A 21,201-nucleotide genomic window follows, 5' to 3' on the forward strand; every position below is an offset into this window, starting at 1 on the left:
CACAGTCTCTTTCCGCCCTTTTCAACCGCTGCTTGCTGTCCAGTACTCAGCCCAGGGAGTGGAAATCTGCCGTTGTTGTACCTGTGTTCAAGGGAAAAGGTAATCCTTCTCACCCAGTCAATTACCGTCCTATATCGCTGTTAAATGCAGTTGCCAAGTTGTATGAGTCTATGATTAGCCGTCAGTTTTACTCGTTTGTTGAGAGCCATAAAATTATCAGTTCCAGCCAGTTTGGCTTTTGTCGAAAGAGGTCAACAGTTGACCAATTGGTACAGCTTACCTCAATTGTTTCGCGTGCATTTGACTCTAAGTCTTCTTGTGACCAGCTGTTCCTTGATTTTTCTAAGGCCTTTGACAGAGTTAGTCATCATTTAGTTATTCAATCTGTTTCAGGTTGGTGTTCTCTTTCTGCCTGTTCTTGGGTGAAGGACTTCATCAGTGATCTTCATCAGTGATCGTAGTATTTGCGTTCGCATTGGCCAAACTCTTTCTGACCCTTTGCCCATCACCGCTGGCGTACCCCAAGGTTCCCATCTCGGCCCGCTTCTTTTTAACCTGTGCATCAACTCCTTTCCTGATGCCCCTGCTTCTAGTACCCTATCCCTTTTTGCTGATGACTCTAATTTAATTCTTGTTTCTCCAGCAAACACCTCACTTCCTATCCATCATGCATTGCTCCAGACTGACATTGATAAGTGTTGTCAATGGTCATCAGCTACTGCCATGACGTTTAACACCAGTAAATGCGTCCACCTACCCTTTCAAAAATATGCATTAGCCCCCGGCCCGTCATCCCCCTTGACAATGAACGGTGTGCCTATTCAGAAAGGTGATAGCCACTGTCATCTCGGCGTGACTATCACTCCTTCACTAAATTTTTCTGACCATATAAAATCTATCACCCATAAGTTTCGCAGTCGTGTTTTTCTGTTGCGCCATATGGCCCATTTCCTTTCTGCTTCAACCGTGAATTTGCTCTACAAGTGTTACGTACGACCACTGTTAGAATACGCAGTCCCTGTCTGGTCATTCGCCGTATCCCATTCAGATTCGCTTACGTTAGACCGACTGCAAGCCGTTGCTGCTCGTTCATATCTGCTTTGTAAGACCCGGCACCCTCCTGAGTGGGAAACCCCGAAGCAGATTCTTAATCGTACTTGTGACTGGTCATCCCTGAAGTGGCGTCGTCAGATTCTGTCCTTGCTGTATTTTCATCATGTCTTTTACCAGTTTCCGTCTTTGCTAATTCGTTTCAAATTCAATGTATCCCTTAGTTGTCGTCACCCGTCCTCTATAGTTTTACCTCGTTCTGGCGCCCATTTCCTTAAATCCCCTCTCTTCAGTTTATCTGTGGAATGGAACAAACTTCCAGAACACATCCGCTGCGTTCAGTCCTCTGTCAATTTTCGCATTGCTCTAAAGGCTCATTACTCTCAGCATAGATATTCTCTGACTGGAATTCCGAACTTTTCCGTTTGAGAAATTTTTTTTTCCTTGAAATTAATCCTTGCTGGGTTTTTTTCATCTAAATGTCCCGCTATTATCTGCAGAGGTGATTTCTTCCCTCGTCGATTTCTTTCCTGCTTTTATACCTCGATATTTAGGTACTTGTTTCCCTTCTTCCCATGCTTCATCTTCCACTCTCCTCTCCCCATTTCCCCATTTTTCTTGCGATATTTATGTGGGAGACTTCCGTGATAAGCATCCATTTGCTTTTGGAGAATCCTTTTAAATAAATACAATACAATACAATACAACTAAACACCATGCTGTTTTCCATTGCGTTCCGTATGTTTTAGGTAGGGTGATCCATTCTGAAGTTTGTACATATGTGCATGTCGAAAAGAGGAGGGAGAAACATGTTTAAAAAAAAGGATCATCTAAACCTTGATTTCGCTAAGCAGAATAGCCAGTGGAAGCGCCTGTGTAGCTCAAAATCAGGCTCAATAGCAGGCTACGAATGAGGTGGTGAGCGCTCAAGCACATGTACTCTTATAGACAAGACAACCTTGCAGTCAGGGTCTGCACAGCTCAAAAGTCTAGCCAGGCACCTTTACCACCAAGATTGTCATCTTTGACTTTGTCTGCGAGCAAGCTCCAAGCATCCGTGACTGTTCAAAAGTCACTTCCGGGGCAACTTTGCGCTAGAACCCTCGTGGAACATACTACTTGCGTGGGTTACTTTATTTATTGCGTGCTTGTGCATGCATTTATATGTGTGCCTTTCGCAATAATTTTGCTTTGTTGTTGTATGATGTGTAGAACAACAAACTTCGATCCGAGCTCAACGATAAGGTTCTTGAACTTGGCAAATCAAGCAGTGCCAACCGCTCGATCAATTACCAGCTGGGAACAACAAGAGAGGACTTGGCAGAAGCTCAGGCCAAGTCTCAGCAGTTGAACATGGACTTAGGACAGGTCAGAGCACAGTTGGATGTTGCAAAGGCTACCATAACACGTCTGGAGCTGGAAAAGAATAACGTGGAATCATCTCTCAACGTGGCACAGGCATCCGTTCAGGACAGGGGACATCACGTCGAACAACTAAAGCAGGTCAGTATTGTTGCTGTGGTAGCTCTTTCTTCATCATAAACCTATCATGAAATAGCACACGGCACACAAACGCTAAGATCCTGTGGACCGTCTTGAAGTATGCTACGAGAATATGTATAGAAACTCTTTCCCCACAAATTAAACAAGTGACCAAGCCCTCTGGTTTAATGACATCTTGTGTACCACAGTGCCCAGTAAACATGCTCATTATTGATGTAGTTGCATAGTGTGTCAGTTGTGTAGGTGCTGTGTTATAATTACAAGGCTCTGCATTGCAGGCTAACTAGCGTCTGCGTATACATGTAGAATGCATCCTCTATTCTTGAGTTCCTGTCTATATACACTGCTGTACACGGTTCTGTTAGATGTATGCCTGCATAAAAAAAAACAGTCTGCATGCAAGCGGCTATATCGAAATTGTTGTTCTGGATTTCATCAGACTGAGTCGTAATGTTTTAATGCCTTGTACTGAATTTCTACCATAAAGGAGGAGCAGACAATCAAGTCTGAACTTGCAGGCCGGCAACATGAGCTGGAACTAGCTAAGGCGGAGAGCAAGAGGCTGGTCGAGCAAGTTCAAGCCTCCAAGGATCACCTCCGAGCTGAGCAGCACACTTTGGAAGAGAAGCAGCAGCACTTGCAACAGCTCGGCCAGTCGCTTGCAGAAGAGCAGGAAAAATGCAAGCAGGTATGCTTGGTGAACTTTCATGTAATCTGAGCGTGCATCTTTGAGTGTCTGTACCCTCAATGTAATGTGATGTGATGCTGTCGAATAGAATCATACTGCTATGGTTTGTCATGCACATGCACTCTATGCCTTAATACTATAAGCCACTTCAGCGACTTTTTTTTCAAAATGTGGAAGCCAACAGTTTCACTTGGAGATTCGACAAACCGTCCTTTATGAGCATGCACAACAAAATTCAGTAGGACATCACCTGTCTAAATACATCCTGTGCCTCCGTACGACTTTTAAAAAGGGACCTGGTACTTGATACAAGCCGCGCACCGTGCTGATACCACAAAAGGAAATCTGACAGCTCGGCTCACGTGACTGAAGTGCCTACTAGTACTAACGTGACGTCATTTCGAATGCAGTGTATGTACATACACGCACGCCGAATACAGTACAGTGCAGTGCGTACAGCCTGCTTGTGACTACTGCATGTTTGCATGTGTATGTGCATATTGGACTGCCAATGTTGCACATAACATGTATGAACTTAGAAGTAGCCTTATGTGGCAATGCATTTTTTGTGACACTGCCGTTTGTCATGCCTAATAATAATGACACTATCCATCAAATGACTGAGAGGAGGGCATGTGATGGCATCTCTGTTACCAAAAGATTATTCGTTTGTGCGTTCGTTAAGCCAAAGAATATTCGGCTACTGGGTTTTGACATTCGTTTCACCAGTTACTTCCCTTTATGATCCACCCTAGCATAACTTACTGGATATGCCGTTACCCTACGACTATGATGTTGGTGTTGTTGTGGATGCAGCTTGAAGCATCTAACCAGCGTGTGAACAAACAACTGGAATCGACTATGCAGACATTGCACAGTGAGAAAGAGAAAAGTGCCGAGTGGCGTGGCGAGGCGGAGACCTATCAGGTGAGTTTGGTACTTGTTGCACATCGTCGCTTTTCGACTTTGTCAGCATCTGTTGTTAGCAGGAGTGCACACATGTAGGCTACTGTGCCATTCCAGTTAGTGTGTTGTCTTTCACCTCCTGATTCACTCTAGATGACCAATCCTGGGTGCATCTCTCTCCTAGATACTCTGTCATTCTTGGTTATTATTAAGTCTTTTCCTTTCTTTAACTCTATCTCTTTCTGAAGTACACTGACTACGCAGAACCTTCCCAGGTGACATTAGAATGAATGTTCTGTGTTGCTGCGCTTTTAGGCGTATTCTGGTCAACTGCAGGAAGAAATAGCTAAGCTGCAACAGCAGTGTGACACATTGTCTAAAGATCTGGATTCCAGTATGCAGCGTGCCAAGTCTGATTCGGAGCAAATGACGAGCAAAATCCAGCAGCTGCAAGTGGCAAAGACCAGACTGGACAGCGATGTTGCTGTGAGTAAAGCTATCTACCATTTTATGCCTTCCTTGATAAAAAAAGAGCACAAGTCAACATTAGAAGTATAGATGAACACGAGGTGTTATGTACAGATGTGTACCCGTGATTAATATACAGTGCACATGACAGTACTTGTAGTAAAATTACGGTGCATGCACAAAGACCTGTGCATAGCCGTAGTGTGTAATCAAAGTGCAGTTCAGCATATGACAGCGCTAAGATAGCAGCAGTAGCCGTCAGCAAGATGTAAGATAAAGGCATACTTTTTTTTTTTTTTTTTTTTTACTATTGAACACTCACTGCATGATGAACTAAAATGAGGAGAAGAACTCGACACAATGGTACATATCCAGCAGGACGGAGTGGGTGGGACCTGTGAAGCTCAGCCGACCAAGGGTCTCGGCATCACAGCTGCACATGTGCACCAAAGGAAACAAAATGGGGAGTGGAAGGGCGGGGACTTACAGTTGATATATTCTATCTCAGCCTGGTGCTGTAGAGTCATGGACATGCTACGATGCGATGGTTGTGTATAACATAAAACTCAGGGTTGCACCGAAATGACTTTACCTCTCTCCTTCCTGTGTGCTACAACACTATGTGTATTTTTGATGTTTTAAAGTTAACATCGATCCTGCATGGCTTCCTGTAATTTTTTAGACTGCTCTATCCACAATCGATATGGGAAACACGGAGAAATTTTCACTGCAGAAGACTGTTGATGATCTCCAGCGGCTGTACGAGGAAGAAAAGACGCTCAGGTCTGGGGAAGAGACCACTTTCCAGGTCCAACTAAAGCAGAAGGAAAAGAAAACAGCTGTAAGTTATAAGGCCACATACATTCAGACTGATTGCCATTTGTCACAACTAAACCACAGTCCATGCATCTGTTGCCGCTTTCGCCGGTGTCATTGCCATAGTTCTTTTCTCGACGTTTGCTATTATTATAGTTGATCTCCTAATATGTATGAGAGGCAATTTTCAGTCACCATTGCTTTGCTATCAACTGAAGCCAATCTGTATCAAGCAAAGAGTTTTACATTGTGTCATCGTAATATGCCTATACCCTTTGTAGGAATTGAAGAAACAGATCCAGCAGCTGCAGGTGGATACTGACAAGTTAAGGTCTGAGAACAAGTTCATCAAGTCACAGGTTGGTGTGAGATCGTGAGATAGCTTACTGGATTGTATACCCTAAGCAGGCCATTTTGAATTTTGTACCAGTAGTCTTGGCTTGGATGATCTTGTATAGGTGGTATAGGTGGGCGAATTATTCCACTAAGTCTTCTGAAGTTCTATACTTTTGTATATGTAGCACCATGCAATATTTCATGAATGTGTTAACTGTATTGCAGCTAGAGAGCATGGATAACGATCATGCATTCAGTTCACTTCGCCTGTCGAAACCTTGTCTCATAAATACGTAGGGTTGACACTGATGTCATTGAGTGTGCTTCTTACACACTAGGTTTCCCCGTGTACATTTTGACTTTCACAATCTCAAGTTTTTAAATAGTTCAAAACGTTCTTTCCGTGTGTGTTTGTGCTTTGGGAAGTCATCTCGTGATGGAATTGCACACGAGCAAGAATTGAGAGAGGTCCTGACCCGCCTGGAGACGGAAGCTGTCAAGACGGATGAAATGCACAAAGCACAAGTCGATGTTTTGTCTGCGAATGAGCAGAAAGCACAGGAGAGATGCAAAGTGGTAGGGAGCGCTCTCAAGTATTTTTTTGCTTCACTTATGTTTGTTTCTTTGTGTCACTTGTCTATTCACGAAAATCATACCGGCAGTACTGTCGCTCGCCGAAGAACTGGGGGGGGGGGGGGGGTCAGCCTCCTAATCTCTACCGTTCGTATTTTCATGCATTACAGTCCATGTGCAGTTGAGTCACCGTGTATGCATTGCCGGGCATGCTGTGCTTGATGAAATTCTAGCCTGGCCGTTCTTCGGCACCCCATTCTTCGGCGCCCGACAATGCTGTACGAATACATTCATACTGAACAGCATCAAGACCAAAGTGATTACTGTCATACTGAACAGCATCAAGACCAAAGTGATTACTGTCATACTGAACAGCATCAAGACCAAAGTGATTACTGTCATACTGAACAGCATCAAGACCAAAGTGATTACTGTCATACTGAACAGCATCAAGACCAAAGTGATTACTGTCATACTGAACAGCATCAAGACCAAAGTGATTACTGTCATACTGAACAGCATCAAGACCAAAGTGATTACTGTCATACTGAACAGCATCAAGACCAAAGTGATTACTGTCATACTGAACAGCATCAAGACCAAAGTGATTACTGTCATACTGAACAGCATCAAGACCAAAGTGATTACTGTCATACTGAACAGCATCAAGACCAAAGTGATTACTGTCATACTGAACAGCATCAAGACCAAAGTGATTACTGTCATACTGAACAGCATCAAGACCAAAGTGATTACTGTCATACTGAACAGCATCAAGACCAAAGTGATTACTGTCATACTGAACAGCATCAAGACCAAAGTGATTACTGTCATACTGAACAGCATCAAGACCAAAGTGATTACTGTCATACTGAACAGCATCAAGACCAAAGTGATTACTGTCATACTGAACAGCATCAAGACCAAAGTGATTACTGTCATACTGAACAGCATCAAGACCAAAGTGATTACTGTCATACTGAACAGCATCAAGACCAAAGTGATTACTGTCATACTGAACAGCATCAAGACCAAAGTGATTACTGTCATACTGAACAGCATCAAGACCAAAGTGATTACTGTCATACTGAACAGCATCAAGACCAAAGTGATTACTGTCATACTGAACAGCATCAAGACCAAAGTGATTACTGTCATACTGAACAGCATCAAGACCAAAGTGATTACTGTCATACTGAACAGCATCAAGACCAAAGTGATTACTGTCATACTGAACAGCATCAAGACCAAAGTGATTACTGTCATACTGAACAGCATCAAGACCAAAGTGATTACTGTCATACTGAACAGCATCAAGACCAAAGTGATTACTGTCATACTGAACAGCATCAAGACCAAAGTGATTACTGTCATACTGAACAGCATCAAGACCAAAGTGATTACTGTCATACTGAACAGCATCAAGACCAAAGTGATTACTGTCATACTGAACAGCATCAAGACCAAAGTGATTACTGTCATACTGAACAGCATCAAGACCAAAGTGATTACTGTCATACTGAACAGCATCAAGACCAAAGTGATTACTGTCATACTGAACAGCATCTAGACTTACAGTGATTACTGTCGTGCTACTTCTGTGCAGGTACCAATTTGCACACTGTCTAAAAAGTCTTTAGCTACGACTGAGAGAGTTTCATGACGATAAGCCAATTCTCACATTGCGAAGTATTGATTGTAATAGAACCTGTGCATTCTGCTCTGTTATCACTACAACGAACAACTAGAGTATAGCTCAATCCACCGTGTACAATTGACTCGTCTAGAGCCGGGTACTATGCTGTCGCAGACGTGCGAACAGTGATTTGTGCATTGGCCGAGGATGCGAACTATATTGCTGAGCTGTTATTGGCCTTGACCTCAACTGTACATATATATGCAGGTTACATTTTCACTTGTGTTTGTGTAACTTATAACTTTGACTGAAACACTGTATATACTCTGTGCGATTGTGTGGGTTTTTTAGCTTTGCCAGGAACTGGAGTCGAGTGAAACCCAGGTTAATCACATCATGCAAGAACTGGCAGCAACCAAAACTATGTCAAGGTTGGTATTGAAATTGTGATAGCAGTTTTCTTTCTTTCGAGCTTTCTCAAGTGATAAACAGGCAAGAGAAAAGGAACAAGAACAAGGATTCTTGTTTAAAATTGTTCTTGTTCGTTTGTACCTAATCCATGGCTTGCTATACTTGAGCCATCATTAGTAACATTTTGACATGTTCTGAAACCGTAGGCATAGAATGTTTGGTATAGCTGGTCATTGAGCACACCAAAGTACAGGTAATGTAGTAGGGGAACGTGATCATAGCACCAATATCCCGGCTGCCTGTTGGTTCAGAGAACTGTTTGAGGAGAAATCTGTCCTGGGTCGTCAGCTGGAGGAGACAAGGCATGAGCTTGACAAGGCAAGAGAAGAGCAAATGCAGTTGGTTCGTGACAGCGGGCTGCAACAAAGTGAACACACTGAACAGGTACGTAACTAAGTATGATAGCTTCATACGCTATTTATTACCAATACTGGCAGCTGGACATTTCTTCCTGTCCAGAAAATCCTTTCGGTATGTGGCCACTATATTGGCAAGTATGCAAGAAAGCTGTCTATGTATGTAGAGATTTAGTGGTCATAACTATGTGAGAAGGCTGCGTTCGAACATCTTATGTGTTTCATAATTTTGTGGAGATGTAGGAAACTAGGCCATGAGCCTCAATTTAACTCGTTAGCAGAGGAATGGTGAAAATGTACTTGGTCGGGCTAATTGCAGGTGTCGCTTGTATCGTACAACTCAGATCGTGCAGTGTACACCGGTTACATCAAATTTCATACACAGAAATGCATTATTTCAGGTTCCCAAGGTTCCTTTACAGGCTTTCATTTGGTTCAGGAGATAGGTCACTATACACTCCCAGTTATATACTGAGTCATGTTCCCAAGTCATGGGGCGAAAGTAGTAGCCCCCCCCCCCCCCGTTCATTTGTCTAAATCATGGATTCATGTGTGTTCTAATGATATGCTTCGGTGCTATAGCTCAAGGGCTTAGCGAGTCAGCATGAGGAAACACTGAAGGAGCTTACTGCAGCTCATCAAGTATCTCAGTTCATGGCGCAGGAGAACAGCAAGCTCCAGCAGCAGGTTAGTGATGGTAATTCACGTTGTGTTCCATGCTATGAATGAGGTGGATTTGCTTTATGACCTGTGTACATATGTTTGAACTCATCAATGTTACCCCATCTTTTTTATCCTAGGTTGATTTTATCCAGGATTCACTGAACGAAACGCGGTCTGCAACTGACAAGATGCGTGAGAGACATAACAGTGAAATGGAAGAAATCAATAAGAAGGTAATCGCAGTCTCATTTTTTTCATAAGGTGCCTTCCGTAAATACCGATATTTATTTAGAAACGAAAACTAGTCGTTTCTCTTCAACCCCCTCCCCCCTCCCTGAGAAACGAACACATACAAATGGTACATAGTATCGATATTTTTGTCTTTTTTTCTGGACATGCTCACACATGCAAAATGTACATCGATATTTATCGAGAAACGAACAGGCGCTCAGCCCCCTCCCCCCTGAACGACTAGTTTTCGTTTCTAAATAAATATATATCTATCAGGGGACACGATAAGATTTCGAAATTGTTCTGACACAATGTCCTGCCACTTCTGGAACCGGTCGGACATGGCCGGACACTGTGATTTTTTTTACAAGTCTGGTACTCAGCACTCATAATAAAAAATAATTATTATTGTCTTCACCAGTTTCACACACGACACCACTGCACACATGCAAGTACCGTACATGCTACATCACACTGCGGTATACCGTATTGCTGGTCACATCAAGGATGATACACTGATCTCAAGTATTGTAACACTGATTCAAATCGCTGTGCGTTTTTCAGCAAGCATAGTAACTGTGATATGAGCGTGCAGTGTTTCTGCACATTTCGGATTTGACCTGGTTTTTCAGCGGCAGATCAAAGACATTCATTTTTACGCAGTCGCCAAAAGACAAAGTGGGCATCTGCTTGCCCATTCTAACTTGTTGTTGCCAGCTCCAAGATCGACAACATGTCACTACTCGAGTTGGCTGAAGGCTCCCATCTTTGCAAACGCGATGTGCTCTTTGAACAGCACGTAGTTTCTACGCGACGTTGAATTTCTGACTTATTTCGCTGCTGCTGCTCCGTCGATCTTGCACAGCGCCTGTGCAACAGGAGCGTACTGGACTGGATTTGCAGAAGACTGCTCCTTTCGATAGAGGCGGCATATCGCAAGCTGGCACACATTTCTGACGCCTTGTTTCCCTGGAACAGGGACGTTTTCAATATTTCGGATTGTAGAAGCGCCTCGCGGAATAGTTCCTATTGTAGCGAGAAAGCGAAGAAATTTCATTTCAAAACTCCTCGATCGTTTGCTACGCTCAAACTGGAGCTACACTTAAGTGGACAGCTCCCTGTTTTGCTGTAAAACCCTGTTGTCACAGGTTGCTGCTCCGACTTCGTGAGACTCCCAGGCAGAGCGCCATTGTCCTCAGCCGTTCTCTTTCCCAGCGACGCTATTTTGTGAATTTCGATCGGACAGATTGTCCGTTCAAGAAAAAAAGCGCCGGATTCGAATCGAAAATGGTCGGAAAATGTCCGATGTCCGACCGTTATCGTGTGCCCTGTCTATATTTACGGATGACCCCTAAGAGCCAGTGGAATACCACAAGTTGTTTTCCTGTATGTGATTGTTATCTGTGCATGAAGTTTTCCTTTGGAAGTTTCTTGCTCAAATCAGCGTCTGTGAAACATCTTTTCACCAGTAATAGGGAAAGTGAATATTGAATTAAATTATGTTCTTCCTGCACAACAGCTGCAGTCTTCTACAATGTCTGAAGCTAAGGTTCATGGCGATATGCAGCAGCTACGCAAGGAACACGAAGCACAGCTGGCATCTTTGCGCAACAAGACCAGTGGTCTAGAGGCTGAAGTATCGCGCCTCAGTACCAATAACCGCCTACTGGAAACGGAGTGCAGTTCGTTGAAGAACCGGCTGAACATGGCCACAGAGGATCTGGAAGCGTCACTGGAGGCCAACACGGCTTTGAACAAGAGCCTGCAGATGGAATCCGAGTCACAAACAAGAATGGAGGCGGCGCTCAAAGAAGAGGTGAGTGTGTCATCAGTTTTGTTAGGTGATTGGCAGTATTTCAAAAATGGTGAATTGCACTCAGAATTTTCTGACAATTCTGGGAGTGGAAAGCATTGCGGTGGGCGTAGTAGTAGTGTTTCACAATTGTATTTTTTCTCTGCGCAAACTGCTGTTTTTAGTATTCAGTTGGTATTGGTAATAATTGTAATTATCCCGATTTTCTGTATCTGCTTTGACGTGGCATGGTTTCAGATTGCGAAACAGCAGCAAGTTGGATATCGTCTGTCTCAGCAACTGGCTAACACGGAGACTGCAAAATCAGCCCTCCAGCAGGTACATCAAACATGCCGATTTTAAGCAGTTCTTTCTCCTTGCCTAAAAGGAAAAACTCAGTTTGTGTTATGGTGTCTGATGACGCCTGGGCAAAGTGCTGGATGATTGGATTGTGCCTCGTAAACATTCACGGATCATCCCATAGGTAACGTAACTATTGCGGTTGCTGTATTCTTCTATGCAGAACTATGACGACATCAAAGCTAAGCTTGAGTATTCAACAAAGAAGGTTCAAGATATGCAGGTAACACTTGATGTCTAGATGTCTCCAGTGTTGATGCATGTGTGGATTGCCTATGCGATGCCTTAGGTTGCACAATGGTGACACGGTTTGCCTTCCGTAGTGGTTAAGCTGTTCAGATAACGGTCTCTTCACAAATTTCCCCTGCAAATCTACAGAAGAAATCAAGCGACCAGAGGGCATCGTTTGAGGAGCTACACGAGGAGAAGCGCCACATGGACATGGCCAATGCGCGCGTGGAAGGTGAACTGGCTGCAGTGAAAGATGCGTATGACGAACAAAAGAAGGATAACCAAGGGCTCAAGCAGCGCCTCAAAGACTCAGCAGATGAGGTAATACAGGCAGCGTTCAGTGCCACTTTTCCTGACTGCACTCATTGACGAAATACACTGGACTGTTTTCTGATAACTGTTGTACATGTGGCTGCGCGTGTAGCTCTTTGTTGTACATGCTGCTGCGCTTGTGTCTCTTTGTCGTACCTGCTGCTGTATTTGTGTCTCTGTGTCGTACGTGCTGCTGACCCGTACATGCTGCTGCGCTGCTTTATTCAATTATTGTATTGCTGACACGTGCACCTTGTTTGTTTAGAGTCTTGTCTGTCCATTATGACTTGTTTCACTCTCACGATAATTATGTTAATCCTGGTAGCAAATTTAGCCAGCTATAATAGTGACCTGAAATGTGTCGCCCACCTATATGGATTGAACATTGACGAGATATTTACCCTGATAGGATATGTCCAAGATAAGGGTCACATGACTAGAATGATGTGGGATCCACATTGCACACTATATTGCTGAGGGAACTTGTACATGGTGTTGTCTTGTGCTCAGCTTGACCGCAAGCATGATGAATCACTTGCAGCCCAAAAGCGGTTCAACACCTTGCTGACATCTCTACATTCAGACTTTGGCAAGGACAAAGCTGCATTAACTGCTGACCGAGATAGCCTGCAAGAGCAAGTCGACAAGATGAGGTATGCTTCCATCTGCAAGTCCATCAAACTTCATTTTTGTCATTTTTGGTTTTCCTCTGTAGTGTGACTATTGTAGTTCAGAGTCTTTGATTCATCAGTACAGCAAAAAATTTCATCAGTAGCAAGTACATCAAAAATCATTCCTTGTAGTTTAGGGGAGTTACTAAAGGTCTGCAACAAACAACTGACTGTCAATCTCACCACAATACCAACAGGCGAGGCATTTTTTGATAATAAATACCTGGGCGTGCCATTCGGAGCTAATATTTTGAATTCTGAATGCATTTTATTTACTTTTTAGTTTGGACCTTGACAACCTGAGGAAGATGGCTCAGGAACGTGATAGAGAATTGTGCCGAGCACAAGAGGACATCACAGATGCGGCAAAGAAATCGTCAAGCATTATGTCTTCACTGGAGTCTGAAATGAAGTAAGGTCTTGTACAAATTATTGATTTCTTTTGGCTATCCGTGTCTTGGTGTCTGCCGTGATCATCCTTGTGTTGCCGATGTGTAACTGTTGATGTGTCTGTTTGTTACAGCCTCACCCATCCCCACATAGCTCTAGTATCTTTCCGTTCTGAACATTGTGTTTGTGTTTCTCGGTGTTGACAGTCAATTTTTTCTTCAGAATTTTCCCGTTTGTCCCTTTCCCTCAAACCAGTTAACGTTTCTGGGTGTATCTATAAATGAAATATAGTGTTGGCTTGAATGTACTCGTATCTGTTTGCTTACGTGTTTGTGCATGTAGATTAAGGTCCGGTCTTCAACAGGAAGTAGCCAGGCTCGAGGAAGACAAGCGTGTTGGAGAGAACCGAATCGAAGGCCTTGAACAGAAAATGAAATCAGGACTAGAACAGCGAGAAAGGTTACAGGTGAGAGACAGTTATAATCTGTTCTCCTGTGTAAGGAACATATGAAGATTATGTATGTGGTGTTGGTGTATATTTATATTCCAGAGCCAGCTAGATTCTGCCCATCGCTCGTGCCATACCCTGAGGGATCAGCTCCAGCAGAATCGAGAATCTGGTGCTGAGAATGTTGCGCGTCTCAAGCAACAGAACACATCCATGGAGAAGAGGCTGGCTGATGAAATCCAGCAGCTTCATGACCAGCTTTCTCAGGTACGACTTGAGCAAAGTGTGTTGGTACGCATATCTTCTAATATGGCGTGCAATGTCCTGTTTTTGAAGGAATGGTAACCACTGCCATCTGATAATAGCAGTGATAGATGAGTATTGGTCTTATCCTTGTTACAGACACGGGGCACTCTGTCAAAGACGAAAGCCAGCCTTGAAGCCGTCGGCACTGCAAGAGACAGGGCATCAGAAGAGCTCGTACAAATGAGCGACTGCATCTCTAAATTGCAGCAGCAGCTGAATGAGGAGGTACGATTAGGAATTTTAAAGTTTAGGATTTGCAGCTATTGTACTTATGTCTAGTTTCCTATGCTTATGATTTAACGCCGGGCTTTACTCAACTAGCAATATCATACTCTTGATGTTTCCATGATATTCAGACTAAGGTTGCGTTTGTTCGGTGTCATCCCGACACCAATCTAAAGCCATTCCGCCGTGTTTTGGTACCAGTGCATTTGTTCGGAATTTCCCGCGACAGCTTTCGTTGCGTGTAATTCCGATTCCTGTCGCGGAATGAATGGGGAAGAATCGATTCCAGCGATTCAAAAGTAAAAGTGGAATGAGTTTTCATTCCGAGCGGAAGGAAAATGCGCGGCTGGCACTGGGGGCTTTGTGCCGCCAGGCCAGACCTGTCACCGCATGAGCTCACATATGCACAGTGAGTCTTGGTAGAAAGCTTTTGCCGCCAGGCCCGATCTGTCACATCAGTGAGCCTTTACAGCAGAACGAGCGAGTAACAGTAAGGTTTCTGTCGTTATTGGTAGTAGAATATAATTGTATTGGCTATTGTACTGTGTGTTGCTACCAACCATACCATAGACCTAACACATGTACCTATAAAAGACTGAGGAATTGGAAGCGCTGAGTAACTTGATTACTCCTGGTCTTCGAGATGGCGAGTAGTGAGGCGGTTTTGTGGTCGGTGAAGTGGACAAAGGACTTCTTGTCCATTTCCTCAGAGTTCCAGGAGAAATTCCTAAACATCAATATAAAAAAGTTACTCTGTGCAGGGCCGGAGGAAGGAGTTTTGGAGTGGTCCGGCCAACCTTTGAGGGGGTCCGACCGTCCGGGGCACCTCCCCCGGGAGAAATATTTAAAATTTACGTGAAATAGAGCGAATTTGGGCACCTCTTAAAAAGGCTCCAGAAAATGCAGAAAATTATAGTAAAAGAACACAAACACAATTTTTTTATATCCATATCAAGCCATACAGTGCCGGTCATGGAGTCCTGAGCTACTTCGAAGCACATCACACGCCGGCAGTACAGTCGAGCAATGTACCTCTGGATTTTTTTACACCGGTTTTGCACGAATCACATGGACCATCCAGCTGGGAAAGTGGTCCGGCCATGGCCGGACCAGCCTGACCGGTTCCGCCGGCCCTGCTGTGGTAACAGATCACTGCAAACCGATGGCCTACGAACTGCCTGGCCGAGTCCTGGTCATGAGCAATGCAGCAATCGATGGAAGAGCCTGAAGTCCTTGTCCCAAAGGTACCTCGAAAGCTTTAAGGAAACATCATGAATGCGGCATACATTGTGAACGACACCAAAAGCAATGATCAACTTCGGATAATCTTCTGGAATATCAAGATCGTCAAACTGCAGCTTTCGCAGCCTGCAGCACAGCAAACGGAACGTCCGCTCTTCTACCTTTCTTGCACTGGCATGAACGTCATTGTAGGTGATCTGGATTTGTTTCAGCACTGAGCACTGGCCCATGCTGCTTGACTGGCACCATAAGCCACTGGTGCAGTGGATAGGTGCTCTCGCCGATGATATACGTCTGAAGGAGGAACAGGACGTTCTGGTGATTGACCACGTCAAGAGCCGGTGTTGAATTTCTCACTACTCTGGCATCATGGACAGAGCCAGGGTAGCCAGCAAAACAGTTCGTGAAGATCATGTCGACATCACTAACTGCTTGTGACACAATGCTGTAGTACGACAGCCTATTCCGGTAGCGGTCCATACTGTGAGACGGTGGCTTCACTTTTATGTGGGTTCCATCAATGGCTCCAATACAGCCTGGAAGAGATGCAATGCTTTCAAATTCTGCAATTTGTTTGAAGAACCCTTGGTCCGTGTGGCCACTTGATGAACTTGGGTGCAAACCTAATCAGCAAAGTCCATACTCTGCGAAAAACCCGCCACACACTGTATTTGCTGAGGTCAAATCGGTCTGACACGTCATGAATGCAGATGGGATTGCCCAGATACCAAAGAGTGACCAGGATATGCTTGGATGGTGCTACCATTGGCCGACCACCTGTCAAACATGGGTACGGTGGCAGTGGCAGTTCACCCTCGCCGCTGTCTGAGAAAGTGTTCGCCCTGGACAACACCTGTAAAGAACTGTAAAGATGCCCTCGCACCTCCTCTCCCCCTCATCGTTGAGCTGGGCCTATAGAATCACCGGGAGGCAAGCCAGAACTCTTTTTCGAGCCCGACAATCCACAGCACATTATCACCCAAACGGGCACTGAGTCTGCCACTCGACTTCTTCTTAGAACAGTGCCTCGTCTTTTTCCAAACAGGCACTTCAAATCCGTGTAGATTTAGAGACGTTGCTGTGAATGAAACGAGGTCAGATAGTCATTATGAAGTAGTGGCCAAATGCCACGTACAGGCACCTCACAGTACGTACACCGTGTTTAGCCGCTCCTTCATCATGACTGACAGGTGCATACAGAAGCGTATGGAAGCTAAATCGTAACTACCGGTAGTCTTCGCAAGGCTACAAAGCAATAGGTAATACTAAAAAATGAAACATTCGACCGTCGTTTCCTGTGTTGTGCAATACCGTTGTCAGATCCCCAAGTGCATGCGCGTGCGGTTGTTTGCTACGTTCATTCCGATTCCTCGAAGGGTATCAAGGACTATATCCCATGCCCATTTCAGAATGACCAAACACACGCAACCTAAGTAGGTGTACACCATAGTCCACGCTTTAAATTGTCTCATGCATGTACACTGAAATTGATCTTGTTGGTCAAACTACATGTAGCTGCTATTTGGAGTCGTTAGACCATGTAACATGTGGCTACATCCAAAAAACACAGGAAACCTTTCGTATATCCCCTTCAACAGGACAACATCAGCTATTTTTTTAGCTCCTGTGCTCCAAGCAAACCTACTACTGAGACATACCTAATAGTAGATTAGGATGTGAACACTGGTTGACGGTTCTGAGTATGTTATCCAACTTTGTGTGTGAATGCAGAATACAGGTCGGCTGGTTGCAGAGCAGGAAATTCAGCATCTCCAGTACCGCCTAAAGGATGACAAAAATCTCCAGGTATATTGTAATATCGAGCTGCATGTAGCCAAGGATATGCTGTAAAAGCCATATATATAACGAAGTGTTAACTCTAACGAGTTAGCGAGGAGAAATCTGTCGTTAAAATATCAATCGTTATACAGTCAGACCTCGCTTAACCGCACACATCTGTTTTCCACAAAAATATCCGGATAGGCGAGGGAACCGGATAACTGAACACACATACTGGATATGCATGTGGCATGTCAAAAGCAGTGGCATCGTACATACATGTAGACGGGTCCTATGCAGTGCAACTAGCGTGCACAGTATGTAAAACAAGCGAGAAAAATGACAAGTGCGTGCAACTGACTGCTGTCCACATGCACCCAGCAGGTCAAGGACCTCATTTGCCTGTACAACTCCCTGATTCTAGCTTCTGCAAGGCACATGCAACCGGATACGACGAAGCTTTTTGTACACATTTCAACCAGTTTGTACACAAAATCATGCACCGGTATGCGGATCGCGAGGTCCGGTTATGTTGTATGCATAACATATGCTGCACATCGGTCCCCAGCGATTTTCTTCCGGATGGCGAGGGATCCGGATAAACGAGTACCGGATAAGCGAGGTCTGACTGTACAGAAATCGATACATATACTGTCCTTTTGAGCGTTAAGAATGGGTGAGAATCGTTACCCTTGGTGTTGCATTACTGCAACAGCACTAAGGGTAAATGCCCATGCACACTCTCTCAGCCCAACACAATCATCACACTCCGGTAGGAATTACAAACTATACTTGATGAAGACAGAAGGAGAAGTGGAGAACACAGGGAACAGAGTAGGCATGTAAACAGCACAGGCACGCAACAGTTACCGCTGGTGCATGCGAGGTGCATGTGCGTACACGAAGGTGTGAAATAGGAAGCGGGGTCAAATTACATATGGATGCACTATGCCAAATATATAGGCACAGGTAGGTGACTGTACATCTCCCCCCGAAAAAAATGCGAACGGAGGGACACGAGAAAGTGTGGAGCAAAGGAGAGAGGAAAAGGAACGATAGCAGTTCTGGAGCGGGTACCAACGTGAGCATTACTCAGAATGATAGAGAGAAAAAACAAACATGAAAAGAACACAGTCATAGTTCAACTGGAACACATGGAGTAAACAGTGTTACTGTGTTCAGGTATTGGCAGCATAGCGTTGCGGCGCATGGCGAACACGGCTGGATGGTGGTCTGCGACCGGGGGGGCAGAGGCTTAGCAACTCGAGGAGACTGCGGCACAGGCAGAAGAGGCGGCAGAGTAGAGTGAGCTGGTGGTTGCAGGGCAACATGCACAGGAACAGGAACACCATACTCAACCTCATACAGGGGCTCAATGGAGGAGGGTGAGCGGGAGGGATCAGGGTGTTTAGCTGACGTGGATGGCAACGCACGCATGTGGCGACGATTTCGGCGGCAGATGACCCAGGAGTGAAATAGTCGACAACAACTAGGTAAGTGGATCCTTTGGCTGCACACAGATCACACGCGATCGTTGACCATGGAAGAGATGGGAACTCGGACGAGATGAGCGGCTCGGCTGGGTTAGGACGGGCCTTGGCACAGGTGGCACAAGACATCACATACGGCTCAATGTCCGTAGACATACCAGACCACCACATCACAGCGCGCGCACGAGCACGACACTTACCAACGCCTTGGTGACCCTCGTGAGCACTGGCAAGGGCGGCGTTGCGCTGGGATGCAGGGATGATGACACGTTGGCCACGGAATATGACACCATCAGCAGTTGAGAGCTCATCGCGAACAGCGAAGTACGGGCAGAGGCTAGCGGGGACCGAGGTGGGCTTGGCTGGCCACCCGTTGAGGATGAGGGCACGGAGGCGACACATGTCGGCATCAGCGTTGGTCGCGTTCCGAACGTCGACCAAGAGCGGGTCGGTGGAGCAATGCGATGTGACGGCAGACACATGCAGCTGCACTTCATCAGCAAGATCACTAGTAGGCGAGGTCTCTTGCGGAGCACGGGATAGGGTGTCGGCAATGACGAGTGATTTGCCGGGCACGTGGATAGCGGTTGGGTTGTACCTCATCAGCCGCATCAGGAGTCTCTGGCATCGCAGAGGAGAGCGGGCGAGATCAGCGGAGTTGATGAGAGGCACGAGAGGCTTGTGGTCAGTCTCGACTGTGAACTGAGGACCGCCGTAGATGTAGTGGTGGAAATGCTCGCATGCCCAAACGATGGCGAGACACTCTTTCTCAATCTGGGCATAGCGCTGCTCAGTAGGTGATAGAGAGCGGGACGCATAGGCAACAGGGCGCCAGCGGGAGCCATCAGGCTGCAGGAGGACAGCACCCAGTCCGTAGCTACTGGCATCAGCACTAATACGGACGGGCTGGTCGGGCGAGAACAGTGCCAAGCAGGGAGCAGTAGTAGCGAGTTCCTTGAGGCGACAGAAGGCAGTTTCTTGCTGGGTGTCCCACTGCCAGGCGGTGTCGGCCTTCAGGAGAGCACGGAGCGGGGCACTGGCATTGGCCATATCTGGCACAAACTTCGACAGAAACGTGAACATGCCCAGAGCACGGCGCAACTCGGGCACGTTGGTCGGTGACTTCAGAGCTTGGATGGCAGACACCTTGGCTGGGTCTGGGCGGACACCGTCAGCACCGATGAGGTGACCCAGGAACGTCAGGGACTTCATACGGAGGCGACTCTTGGCGGGGTTGAGGAGTACGCCTGCAGAAGCGAGAGCTGCGTGGACAGCAGTGAGGGCAGCATCGTGCTCAGCTAGAGTGGCACCGAACACGAGGATGTCATCCATGAAGACGACCACGTTGGGAATGTGCCCAACGATTTCCAGTAGGCGACGCTGGAAAACCTCTGGCGCACTGGTGATACCAAAGGGTAGACGGTTGAAGTGAAACCGGCCAAACGGGGTCATAAAGGTAGTGAGTGACGCACTGTCGTCAGCAAGTGGCACTTGCCAGAACCCAGACGCCGTGTCAAGTGACGAGAAGACCTTGGCGCCGGACAGCTTACCCAGTGTGTCTTCGATGGTCGGCAGAGTGAAGTGTGAACGCTTCGCGGACTGGTTCAGGCGTTTGAGATCCACGCAGATGCGGACGGAGCCATTCTTCCTGAGCACGGGCACCATGGGCGCACACCAGTCGGTCGGATCGGTGACTGGAGAGATGACTCCCATCTGGACCATCCGGTCAAGTTCGGTCTTGACCTTGGCTTGCAGGTGGATGGGAACTCGTCATGCGGTCTGGCAGTGATATGGTTGGGCATTGTCTTGCAGCTCGATGGTAGCTGCAGGACCGGACATGCGACCAATGACAGGAGGAGCGGAGGGAGGGCTTGCGGATGCCTCGGATACATCGCAAGACAGGAGGTTCAGGTCCTGGCACACACTGCGGCTCAGGAGGTTGCTGGGGCCATCAACAACAATAACACGAAAGTGACGTTGCGGTCCTTCCAGGAGCTGGCAGCAACAAATGCGCCGTGTATGGGTAGAGGTTGGCCATCAGGTCCAGTGACCTTAGTGGAGATCGGCGTGAGCTTAGGTTGAGGACTGAGGCTATTGTAGGAAGGCAGTGACAGGAGTCTGCAGTCTGCGCCAGAGTCCAGCTTGAACACCACCGACTGGCCATTGATGGGGAGCTCAACAAGCCAGGGTTCAGTTGAGTCAGGAATGGATACTGAACTCAAAACACAGATACTGGGTTCCTGTGACTCGGATGAAGC

The 21,201-nt window shown here is 46.0% G+C and overlaps 1 protein-coding gene across 1 annotated transcript in view; it reads left to right on the top strand.

The window, feature by feature from the left end:
* The window catches only part of LOC135827434 (restin homolog), a 49,938-nt gene that overhangs the window by 16,649 nt on the left and 12,088 nt on the right, over positions 1-21,201 (top strand). The window contains exons 21-41 of the mRNA XM_065339938.1: positions 2,263-2,553; positions 3,041-3,241; positions 4,058-4,168; positions 4,463-4,633; positions 5,298-5,456; positions 5,713-5,790; positions 6,194-6,343; positions 8,328-8,407; positions 8,699-8,831; positions 9,386-9,490; positions 9,604-9,699; positions 11,217-11,513; positions 11,748-11,828; positions 12,013-12,072; positions 12,228-12,401; positions 12,903-13,045; positions 13,347-13,475; positions 13,796-13,919; positions 14,004-14,168; positions 14,304-14,432; positions 17,406-17,480. Coding sequence (XP_065196010.1) covers positions 2,263-2,553; positions 3,041-3,241; positions 4,058-4,168; positions 4,463-4,633; positions 5,298-5,456; positions 5,713-5,790; positions 6,194-6,343; positions 8,328-8,407; positions 8,699-8,831; positions 9,386-9,490; positions 9,604-9,699; positions 11,217-11,513; positions 11,748-11,828; positions 12,013-12,072; positions 12,228-12,401; positions 12,903-13,045; positions 13,347-13,475; positions 13,796-13,919; positions 14,004-14,168; positions 14,304-14,432; positions 17,406-17,480 — 2,952 coding nt within the window. The remainder of the gene's footprint in view (positions 1-2,262; positions 2,554-3,040; positions 3,242-4,057; positions 4,169-4,462; positions 4,634-5,297; positions 5,457-5,712; positions 5,791-6,193; positions 6,344-8,327; positions 8,408-8,698; positions 8,832-9,385; positions 9,491-9,603; positions 9,700-11,216; positions 11,514-11,747; positions 11,829-12,012; positions 12,073-12,227; positions 12,402-12,902; positions 13,046-13,346; positions 13,476-13,795; positions 13,920-14,003; positions 14,169-14,303; positions 14,433-17,405; positions 17,481-21,201) is intronic.

The sequence above is a fragment of the Sycon ciliatum genome, chromosome 1 (assembly GCF_964019385.1).
Source record: "Sycon ciliatum chromosome 1, ocSycCili1.1, whole genome shotgun sequence".
Classification (NCBI taxonomy): domain Eukaryota; kingdom Metazoa; phylum Porifera; class Calcarea; order Leucosolenida; family Sycettidae; genus Sycon; species Sycon ciliatum.